Genomic DNA, 11869 nt, shown 5'->3' with positions numbered 1-11869 from the left:
ACATGCTATATATACATATATGTATTTTTCACATGTTACAGTTGTTTATTACTTGAGTAGATCCTACACCCCGCGACAAAATATAGCACATCACCATTTTTACACGTTTTGACTACTTTTCTTTTGATTATTTAAGGTTCATTATTTTTCTATAAAAGTATAGCTCTTTATCTAACAAATACCATTTAAATCTAATTTTCAGACTTTGTACAAAAATTATAAATGATGTACTATCGTTTGTCGGGGGTGTATGTTACGATCCATGTTAATTTACACTGTCACCCAGTGTAATTATAAAATAGCATTTAAGAAAACTTTATTTTAGTTAATATATGCATACATATTTGCATTACATTTAACACATGTACCCCACTTACAATTCACTTTTCTATTCGTTAAAGTTAAGTTTTTATTTATCGTTACTTTTTGATGAAAATGTATGAAAATAAAATGTTTAAAAAATTTGAAAACAAACCTATTAGATTGAGATTTTGAAGGCGAAGTGATTGCTTATTGTGGTTAAATGTTTTTTTTTGTGTGGTTAATAGGAAAGACCAACAAGAATATCTCTAATTTTGGTGCAATTGTATATAGCGGTCATGAAAAAATTAACGGTACTATTAAATTTTTGAATGAGAATTTAAGTCGGTTTTGTTTTTTGCATAAAAATTATTTGTTCAGAAGGTAAAAACGTTATTTTTAATTTCATATTAGGAAAGTGGTTTCCGGTATTGGTAACGCATAATTTTTGCTAATTGAAACTTGTACTTTATTAGAATGGGCTACAAAACTGCATACCCGAAATTTTTCTAAAAAATTCTGATCTAAAAATACCAGTACCAATACCGGAAACCACTTTCCTAATATGAAATTAAAAATAACGTTTTTACTTTCTGAACAAGCAATTTTTACTTTTTACTTTGCGACTTGTTTTTTTATTTTTATCCACTAATATGAAACATCCCCGTCGGTTACACAATATTTGCATATGTTATCTCGAATTTTGTATTTGTGTGTGTGGAGTATTTGTATGTGTCATGTTCTTGTACTGGTAAACTGGAAATTGTCTGTGGAAGGCTTTGAGCAGAGCAATCATCCTGAGGACTCTCGAGGCTGAATCAGTTTTCGTGTCAGGTAATTGTGTAAAACGCAGCAAACTTTTATAAGAGCATCACATGTTTCTAAAGAAACTTCTATTGGCCTGTGAAAGACACGAAAACGCGCAGCCAGCCTGCCAAAAGCCATTTCCACAGTCAGTCGTGCTCTGCTTAGTCTATAATTATACGCCTCCTGCGACGTGGTAAGGTTTGAACTTCGGTTATAGGCTTTCATCAAGTGCCGACTTAACCCAAAAATGTCATCGCCGATAAAATAATAGGGTGTTTTGCAAACTTGGCCACATAAAGGATTATCTGTAGGTAAATTTAACTGGTTATTTAACAACGCATTATATAAAGAACAGTTTTTATACACCATAACATCAGATGCCCTGCCGTTTGCTCCAATATCCACATAAATAAAACGACTGTGAGCATCGACAACAGCAAGCAAAACCACGCTAAAATAGCCTTTATAGTTGAAATAGTCGGAACGAGAATTTGGAGGCGCTTTTAACCGAATGTGCTTTCCGTCAATTGCTCCTAAAGTGTGCGGGAACTGCCAAAGAGATTCAAAATTATTTGCAACATCCAACCACTCTTTTTCTGTTGTAGGTGTCTATAGAATAACACATACACATACAATAGATGTACATATTTATGTTAAAAACTATTACACATGTCGCTGGCTTAAATTGATAAGTTCCTAAGTGCAGTTTTTCAAATTTTACAGGAGAGAATAAACACGTTTCAAACACATTTTCTTCAAGCACTTAATTTGCAAAAACTTCAATACAAGATTTTAATTCATTGATGAGACGTTTTTGTATTCTTTTTGCTTATACAATTTTCATCGACTATTATGGACTTAGCAAATTTGCGTATAACCGAATAGAAACTGCTTCTTGTATCAAAATATGTATATGTATGTATGTTTTAAGAAAAACTGGACTTAGCAACTTTTGACTCTAAGCTAGCGATATGTAGAATGGAAAAATTACAATAAGCACCTTTAAATATTCCTCCTGAAGTGCTTCAGTCAATGCTTCCAAAACTTCTGGCAAAAATTTGCTTATTGTTCTTCGTGATATGTGTGATAGAAATTCCAAAGAACGAAACGAATCGCCAGTCGCTAAGTAGCGCAAAGTTATAGCTAGGCGAACTCTTGTTGTAAAGGCACATCTCATCCTTGTATCACTTTTTTAATTTTAGTATCCACCTATATATGCATGTAAATATATAAATACATATGTATGTATGTTACAGGCACGTGTACGATAACCGGATGGCCAAGTTTTATTCATGTATTCATATGGATGTTCGGATGAGGAATCCAGGAGAAATTATGAACAAATTCCACCTTGACTATTTACATATTTAAACAATTGGACTACTTTTGCGCAAGCTGCTTTTGGGGTTGGCTTTCTTTTACGGCCGATTTTGTTTTACTTAATACGCCGGAATGGGTAGGCCGACATTGTTTATCACATGCATACGTTGCTAAAAGATCGCACTTTTGTTTAAAAGTACTTTTATTATATAATATTTACTAGTTTTATGAAAAAATTTTGTAATACTATCAATTGCGGGTTGCAAAGCTACATGGCCGCTTTTGTTTCGTTCATTACGTCGTAATGGGTTGGGCGAAATTATTATTTATAACATGTACACGTTGGCAAAGGATCACACTTGACAAAAGAGGGTCCTCCGCCCCTCTTGTAAGGGCTCCCTATGGGCCTCTGCCCACCACGTATACAACGGTCGGTCGTAAAAGAAAAGTTTCCCCGGATTTGGTCGGGCTTCAAAAAACTAACACTGGCCGGCCAACATCGGCTACGCTATCTACAGCATTTTTACAGATGGATTTTTTAAAGTAATTTTTCCCGGTTTCCTCACGTGGAAATACATCGAAATACATGATCAGAATTCGTCGCCCGGTTATCGTAGTCTTTCCATGTTACAAGCCCTTCAAATAAAAAATATTTCATGTACATATATGTGTATTTACCAGTGAATGAACCTCATTGAATTGGTCAATGGACATCCTGCAAAAGTTGTTGAAGTCGGTACCATCTTCCCATAAAATGTTTTTTAAAAGGTTTGCTTCCAAGTCGTGAAGTTCCCTCTGCATTAAAAATGGGTTCACCCAAAACCGCGGCTTTTTTCTTTTTTCCTCCTCTTTATAAAGTTGTTTTAGCATTTCCAAATGCTTAAGAGCTTCAATACATCGAACATGCTTTGTTGGCGCCATTTTAAAAATGATATGTTAAGATATCAAAGTGCCCACACACAAAATCTTGCAATCATATTGCTGGCAATAATCTGTCAAAATGACAGATGGTAGGCCATCGCTGTTTGCCTGTGGAGTTCCGCGGTAAGATAGGAGGTGCCACGCCCTCTTTTCCAATACCGCCCATTTTTCTCCATGAATATGAAATTATATGATATACAGTATATTTTGCTTTGCTGCCTTTATGCTTAAGTGCACATTTAAGATACCTACCCCAAAATGCGCATCAAAAGCATTATTTTTAACATTTATAAGGAAACTTCTCCGATAGATGCATTCAACATACCTGCACATTGGCGATAACTGCCTTAAAAATTGTGCGACTAGTATCAATTATCAATGAAAGTATTATGTTTACCTGCACTGGCCCTACAATTACCTAATTTTACAACCTTTTATTTATTTTGCTCATCTCGCAGAACAACGAAAATGCTATCAATTTATGTAGTTATATAGATAATTAGATAACATACATAAAAATTTCGCTTGCAGTAATTTCTACATGGTAAGTGCTCCGCCAATATTTGGTTTCATAGGGATTCGGATACCTTCCTCATTGAAGTAGTAAAGAAAATTCGCTTAAGTGCCTTTTTCGGTTACGTGCACAAGTTTTTCGTGCAAAGAAGGATGTCCAGCTAAGCAAAATATACTGTACCTCTATACCAATTTCCAGTACTCTACCACAAATATTTCAAGAGATATACAATATAAAAATTTTAGTTAGTAGGGAGGTGCAACACCCCCTTTTACGAATTTGGGCAAACTTCATAAAAACCATCTGCATGATAGCTTGAATATGCTGTATAAATTTGTTTGAGTTCGGTGAAGCCGTTCTCAAGTTATAATCTCACACCAAAAACGTGTACTTATTTTTATACATAAGATACATATGCCACGCCCCCTTTTCCTAATTTGGGCAAACTCCACCTAAAATATAAGCATGATGGCCCGAATATGCTATATAAATTTGGTTGAAGTCGGTGAAGCCGTTCTCAATGGTCACACCAAAAACGCTCACTTATTTTAATATTTTAGTTAGTGTGGGTGGTGCCACGCCCCTTTTCAGAATTCGGGAAAACTTCGCATAAACCATCTGCATGATAGATCGAATATGCCACATAAATTTGGTTAATTTCGGTGAAGCCGTTTTCAAGTTATAAGCTCACAGCAAAAACATGCACTTGTTTTCATACATAAGATACATATGCCACGCCCCCTTTTCCAAATTTGTGCAAACTCCACATAAAATATCTGCATGATGGCCCGAATATGCTATATAAATTTGGTTGAATTCGGTGAAGCCGTTCTCAAGTTATAAGCTAACACACTAATTTTTATATATAAAATAGAGGCGCCACGCCCCCTTTTCCGAATTCAAGCAAACTTCACACAAACCATCTGCATGATAGCCCGAATATGCCGCACAAATTTGATTGAATTCGGTGAAGCCGTTCGCAAGTTATATGGTCACACCAAGAACGTTCACTTATTTTTATATATAAGATTTAAAATTTTCAAAATTTTAGTAGGGTTGTATCTCCTCTCCCTATGTTTAGCCCTACGGAGAGCGCGCTTTAAAAGTTACACAAGAGGACGCTCTGCGGCAATTTAGCCGCAAGGTGCATCTCAAAGGTTGACTGCATTTTTTTTATGTCGAAAAATCATTCAAATAAAACATTTTAATAATTTGTGTTTATACTGAAACATATTATAAGCATTAATTTTTGTTTTGCGTTTTATCCGTCATCATCAGTGGTGATGGTATATTCTACACATTGTGAAATATGCTTGCAATGTTTTCTGAAAACATTTTTGTTACAATTAATACAACAAATTTTTGTTTTATTATTCCTGGTACATATTCCTGGTTTCATCTGCTATTGCGTAGCTGGTTCGCTTCTACATATGTTTAAAAACATCCTTCTTTCTCTAAAACCTAATAAAATAAATATCATAATAGTCGCAATAATGTTTACTTAAAGTATAGTCTTCAAATTACACATGACAAAAAAAAATAACAATTTAGATTTAGACACTTATCACAAATTCACTTTTCCAACTATCTTAAAAAAAATTGCGAGTTACATTAAAATTTGCTTAGTACACGGAAGGGCGCGACGTGGCAATTCAGCCGCATACATGAGACACCAACATTCAAATACAAATATCAACTGAACGATATAACCATTGTGGAAGAATACAAGTGAGATATCTTAAGGTTGACAGATAGTTGACAGGGTGTTCAATATGGCGATGACAGTGGGAACAATATGGCAGCCAATATGGCATACAACACCGAATGGCCCGAAGTAGCAAAACTACGACCCGAATGAAACGCTTTGGAAAATATAAAAGCCAGGATTTTGTGCAGCGCCGAATTTTAACAAAAGAGGGTTTTGTGTTCTCAAGATGAACAGAAAAGGGTTGCTGTGCTGTTTCGTTTTAAGCTTATTTTAATCTTAAAGTATCTAATTAAGTATTAAAAGGAGACAAAAATTAAAGCAAAAATTTAAAATATATGTACATATCTGAAAATTTTAAATAAAATATATATTTTCACGAGAGACAAATTAAATAAAATGGGTTAACTTTAGGGGAAATATACTTATCAGATTGGGTCAGATAGCGCTTTTACGTTATAAATAAAAATAATTCCTACTTAAATTTTATATAATTTTGGTGACGTATTTCTAAGCTGACCCTGAGATCTGTGAAATAATACATATTTATGTGCATATATTGTGTTGATTATGCTCTAAATCGCTAAATATTTCTTGCAGCAATCAGCACCATGGGAAAGTGAAGTGACAATAGGCTAGTTTTCTTTATACAGCCCGTTTTAAATTCGAATTATTGTTATAATAAATTACAATTATTGTTTGTTTCCGCTTCGGTCAACCGCGCAAATTATTTATTAAAAAAATGTCGTTTAAAAATTGCAGATTTTGTTTACTTTTGAATAAGACTTTATCGAGTGCGCTATAAAGACAGGGGGATAAATGCTGTAAAGAAATATATGTTGAGTCCAATCGGTTTTTCGCTAATCCGGTTTTTGTGTAGGTATAAACAAGGTATATTAAAAAAATACCTCTCCATGGAAAAATATCGTTATTTTCGTATTTAAAATTAATCGGAATTATGGGGGGTTATAAAAACTCGTTTTAATCGAAACTTTGTTTTTTTCGGCTATATTTGTTATTATTTATTGGCCCAGATGCAAATATTGAATGAACTAACATATTTTAAATATTTACGGAACTACCATTTGTATGCAACCCTGCCTATCCTGTATTCAAGTAGATGTAATTCGAAAAATTTAAACGGATTTCTTCAAATCAACCTGAGCTGAGGACATATTGCGAATTCATTTTAAAACATTAACCACTACATTATATTAGTATTAAATACTTTCAATTAAGAAACAATTCTTATTAGAAAATAAATATGAATCGTTTTATTTTAAATATTCCAATGTATATTTTTTGTTAATGTAGATAGTGCGGATTTAACGTATTTTATAACCGTTACATGGGGAAAATAAATTTAAGGCAGATTGTTATTAACAATTTTTACACAATTTACGATTGCAATCAATTTCTTTCAAAACTATAATCTAAACGATTGCAAGTTGTATTTCTTACGATCAAAACAGATTCCAATATTAAGTATATTATGCAAATGCAATCCAATTTGATTTGAGTTATTCAGTTTTAGATACATTTATATTTCTGTGTTCGTATGGAATAGTAGTTTATGTCGGGAAGCTGGCTTTAGTATAATCCGGCATTCCCTTTATTATTTACAACACAAGGAATTTTTTGATGACCCTTAACAAGAATATGGACATGCTAGTATCGGAACTATTTCTTGCACGTTTATTTATCCAAAATTTCTTCATCGGCTCGGCGCCAGTGAGGGTATGCTGCGAATGCCGCATTATACTAAAACCAGCCTTTTGACATAAGCTACTATTCCATACGAGGGGGGCACGTGCGAAATGCGGATTTTCCCAGTTGCAGTACTGCAGTAACTCGACACCTTCCTCACCAACCGCTCTGTCCTCTATGAGCTTCTTAATGTAACTGCAAATAAAAGATGGAAATTTAAGATAAAATACTATCACACCACACTCTTGTAGTATATTGGCTATCAAGCACCAGAAAATTTCCATCACGCATTCCATATGCCACCGATTGTCGTGGATCAATTAAAATACTGTCATCACAGCTTTTTGGTACTCCAGCAACTGGTGTGTCTATGGCGGAGTTATGTGGAGCTGTTGCATGACTAAAATCAATTTGGGCTCTTTGAGAACTGGCTTGTTTGTTGCGAGCAATTGGCATCAAATGTATGCAAATTAGATTTCCAAACGAGCAACTGTTGAATACAGGAAAAAATTTATATTATATGGTTCCGCTAAAGTGCTCTACTACCGTGTATAAATTGGCCGACCTTCTAATAAATCAAGCAATCTTATTGTATCGTGTTCGCCGCCAGTCACCAAGAAATTTCCACTTGGGTGAATGCAACATCATTCTCCGGCGACGAATGCACTGTATTAGCTCGCCTTCAGCTTTGTCAAATATCTTAACGCGGTTACAACTTAATGCTAAAGCCACCAGATTGCCGTCTGGATGCCATGCCAGCTGTCGTCCCATACCTCTTCCCCCGGTGAACGTTCGCATACATTCGCCTGAAAATATATCGCAAATTCTTAACTTGTCACCGCATGATGAAATTAACTTACCATTAGGTCTGAATTTTGCTGCGCGCACCCATTTATGTGTCCAGTGAAAGATGTGTATTTTGAATCAGTATTTTGATGGCTGTTCGCCATTTTTCTAGTCTGCAAACGAATAAGCTGACGAAGAAGCAAACAAATTCAAGCACATTGTTGCATTCTACCGTACTTTTTAAAAGCTTTAAAATCTTAAAACATATGTGAAAAACTTTTATAATCTGAATATTTCTAATGTCGCAATCAAAACCAAATTTTATAAATAGCATGTTTAAAAAGCAATCATCTAATATTTTTCAAGTTTTTGGGCATATATGTTACCATTTGAACAACAAATACTATCAAGTTTTAAGAGACTATTTAATGCAACTCAGGTCAAAAAAGCGCAGTTTAGACCAAAATAAGCACCTCTAAAAAACAGATGATCGCAGCTGTGGCCCAGGATGACGTCTATTGCTAAGATATCTCACTTGTATTTGTACACAATCAACGCGACTCAAAACTTACAAAAGTCAATAAGTGGCAGTGGCCAGCTACTACAATTAGTATTTGAAAACCACAAATTAAAATGTTTGCGGCTAATTCGCGCGCCCTCCGAAGGGTTAAATGACGAAATACATGAAAAGCAACAACACAAACTCGGCTATTTATCCGAGTTCAGCAAGGTCGGTTAAGCCTGCTATACAGTTCAATGCGTGCGTGAGTGTGAGCTTTTTATTTTGACCAATACCTTCTTTATTACTTAACTTTTTGCAATAGTCAATACATAAGAAGATAGAGAATTAAAATATCTTTCAGAATTATAGAATAAAAACTAATTTAAAATGCATAAGCTGCATTTTTTTGAAGGCGAGCGACAAAAGTATGCTCAACTCGATAAAATTTCCTTTTAGCTAGTTAAGCAACCCTGCTGGTACTTGGAGAGAAAAATGTGATTAGTTTAACGGACTTAGACACAAAAAACAATAGAAATGGGTAATTATGCGTGGTATTTGTCTAATAAATATATATATTTATTTAAAATATAAATCATATATTTACAAACAAAAATTTTCCTCTCCACTTTCCCATTAACAATTCACAATAGAGCAGTTTTTCCACTTAACAACACTACTCTTCAGGTCTCGTATATTTGAACCGACCTGGCTGAACTCGGATAAATATCCGAGTTTGTGTTGTCATATAAGCGAGTGTTTTGTAGCTCGGTTGCAAAAGAATGGACCTATAATATGCCTTTTTTTCAAGCTCACACCTAACTGTGCGTACGCAAAGCATTCGCATGTGAACGACATGTTTTAGCAGATGTGTGCGAGCGTCAATAAGAATACAAATGGAATTATTTGCCTTTTAGTTGCAAGGTTAAAAAAGTACGCGACCGGAAGGGTAGGTTTGGTAAGTGAAAAACTTGCTCTATTGTTAATTGTTAATGGGAAAGTGGAGAGGAAATTTTAATTTTCGTACATACATGATTTATATTTTAAATAAGTATATATATTTAATTCACAAATACCACGCATAATTACCCATTTATACTGTTTTTTGTGTCTAAGCCCGTTAAACTAATCACATGTTTCTTGCCAGATACCAACAGGGTTGCTTAAGTAGCTAAAAGTAAATTTTACCCGAACTGAGCGTTCTTTTGTCGCTCGTTTACAAAAAAATTAGCTTATGTTTCATATCACATGCTGATTCCCAAATCCCCCGAAGGCCCCACAAACAGAAACACACTACGCTTAGAGGAAAAAGCCATTCAGCAAAAAAACCACTCTTTATAGTTTGACTTCCTCTTTCCAAGTGACGCTCACCGGTCACTTGCTATTCTGACATCTCGATAGCAGCACAGAAAAGTGTTGCCATCGCATCACATTAAAACCATATGAAATAAAACAACACAAGAACAGAGGCAATGCGTGTCGAAACGCTACACTCCCGGCAAAAATCTCTGGTTATTCCTCAGCATCCCTTAGGCCGCTTCAGATCCCTAGTTGCTGTCGGCACTACCACCGATCTCACCAGACCATCTCTGCTGGTGACAAGTTCCGTGATTCGTCCCATACCCCATTGGGCTGGTGGAAAGTTCTCGCCTTTCAAAAGGACCAACTGTCCTATTTTTACCCGTTCTTTCTCCCTTCTCCATTTTTTCATTTCCTGTAGTGTTACTAAATATTCCTCTTTCCATTTTTTCCAGATATGCAACAGCATATTTTGTCTCTCTTGCCACAGTTTAGCCCCTTTGCCTGAGAAAATTCATCCATACTGAACGGCGGTGGAAGAACCAGAGGTTCTCCTACTAAAAAATGTCCCGGCGTTAGAGCCTGAATGTCACTTGGATCATCACTAAGCGGATACAATGGTCTCGAATTCAGAATGGCCTCGATTTATGTTAATTAAGTCGAAACCTGATTGTAGGTCAGCACCTTCTGTCCAACAACGCGAGTGAAATGAAATTTCATCGACTTAACCGCTGCTTCGTAAATACCCCCTTAACGGGATGCAGCTGGCGTCATAAACATCCATTCTGTTCCTTTGTTCCCTAATTGCTATACAATTTCCTCCTGTTCTCTCTCTTTCCAAATGTCAAAGGACTTACGTATATCCTTGGCCGCTCCTGAAGGGTGCCATTGTCACTAAACATTCTTTCTCAACGCCCGTGCCTGCTGATATATCTTTCATAGCATTCGCATGAAAGCAGTCAAAAGTGAGAACATGATCTCTATGCACCGCCCTTGTCTTCAGGCAAACGAAAATCACTCTCCAAAATTTCCTTCTTACTGATTGATTTCTTGCATTTTCATCTCCATTGGACCAGCATAGTCCACTCCTATGCAAAGAAATGGGTTGCCTGCCTGCACTCTCTCCCCCGGTAAATCAGCCATGAGCTGATTTTCGAAACGAACACAGACAATACACTTATGCACTACATTCCTTACAGTGCTTCTTAACCTGACCAACCAGTATCGCTGTCTTATGTACTGCACCATCAATTGTACGGACCAATGCTTTGTCTGCTCATGTGCCTGCTGCATGATGAGCCACGCTAACCGCGATTGATGTGGAATAATTGCTGGATGTCGAAACTCATATTCTTCCCTGGCCTGCGATAACCGACCGCGTGCTCTTAGAATACCATCTTTCAATCTTGGAGCAAGAGAGAGTATATTACTACAATCTTGCAATGGTATACCTTTCCTCAAGGCCACCATTTCTTTCCCATAATATCTTTCCTGTTCTGCCTGAATCAGGAACCGCATTGCAGCAGCTTTTTCCTCATTCAGCAACATCTCACCTCTCATCATCTGACCACTTTTTCTCAATTGTCTTTCCACTCTCCTCCTTTTATGTTTATCTTTATTCGCATCCGCAACCTTGGCCTTAAGCCTGTTTACCAACCTTATCACGAAAGCCACAATGTTTATTACTCTTTCCAATCGAGAGGCATATTCAAGTATCTCTATTCTTTCCCCTGTGTTTAAAGCAGAAATATGCAATGTCTTGGGTGTCACCGTAGCCATGAACACTTTAATCTCGGAATCCATTTCATTGGACTTACACTCTTCGATAACGCTTTTCGGCCACTTGTCCGGCGACTCAGATAGCCATTCAGGTCCAGCAAACCATAGCCTATTGCCACTTAACTCTTTTGGACTTAACCCCCGACTCAATAAATCAGCTGGGTTATCTTTAGTATTTATATGCCTCCAACTCGTTACCTTCGTATTAGTCTGAATTGAAGAAACCCGATTG

At 36.1% G+C, this 11869-nt stretch overlaps 1 protein-coding gene across 2 annotated transcripts; it reads right to left on the bottom strand.

The window, feature by feature from the left end:
* Positions 1–35: 35 nt before the first annotated feature.
* LOC118745734 lies at positions 36–3475 on the bottom strand. 2 transcript variants are annotated; one of them, XR_004993692.1, is made up of 4 exons: positions 3106–3475; positions 2108–2316; positions 1474–1656; positions 36–1412 (listed from the first exon to the last, which is right to left on the bottom strand). XR_004993692.1 is itself a non-coding variant. In XM_036479364.1 (4 exons), exons 2-4 carry the CDS (start codon positions 2282–2284, stop codon positions 1409–1411), a joined length of 426 nt encoding a protein of 141 aa, XP_036335257.1. In that variant the 5' UTR covers positions 2285–2316; positions 3106–3475; the 3' UTR covers positions 36–1408. The 2 variants fall into 2 exon arrangements, 1 of the variants encoding a protein (XP_036335257.1); XM_036479364.1 differs by having other exon boundaries at positions 1472–1716.
* Positions 3476–11869: the final 8394 nt, after the last annotated feature.

This window comes from Rhagoletis pomonella, unplaced genomic scaffold (assembly GCF_013731165.1).
Source record: "Rhagoletis pomonella isolate Grant_MI unplaced genomic scaffold, Rhpom_1.0 Rhpom_scaffold_00009, whole genome shotgun sequence".
In the NCBI taxonomy this organism is placed as follows: Eukaryota; Metazoa; Arthropoda; class Insecta; order Diptera; family Tephritidae; genus Rhagoletis; species Rhagoletis pomonella.
This window is presented reverse-complemented; position numbering and strand designations above follow the sequence as displayed.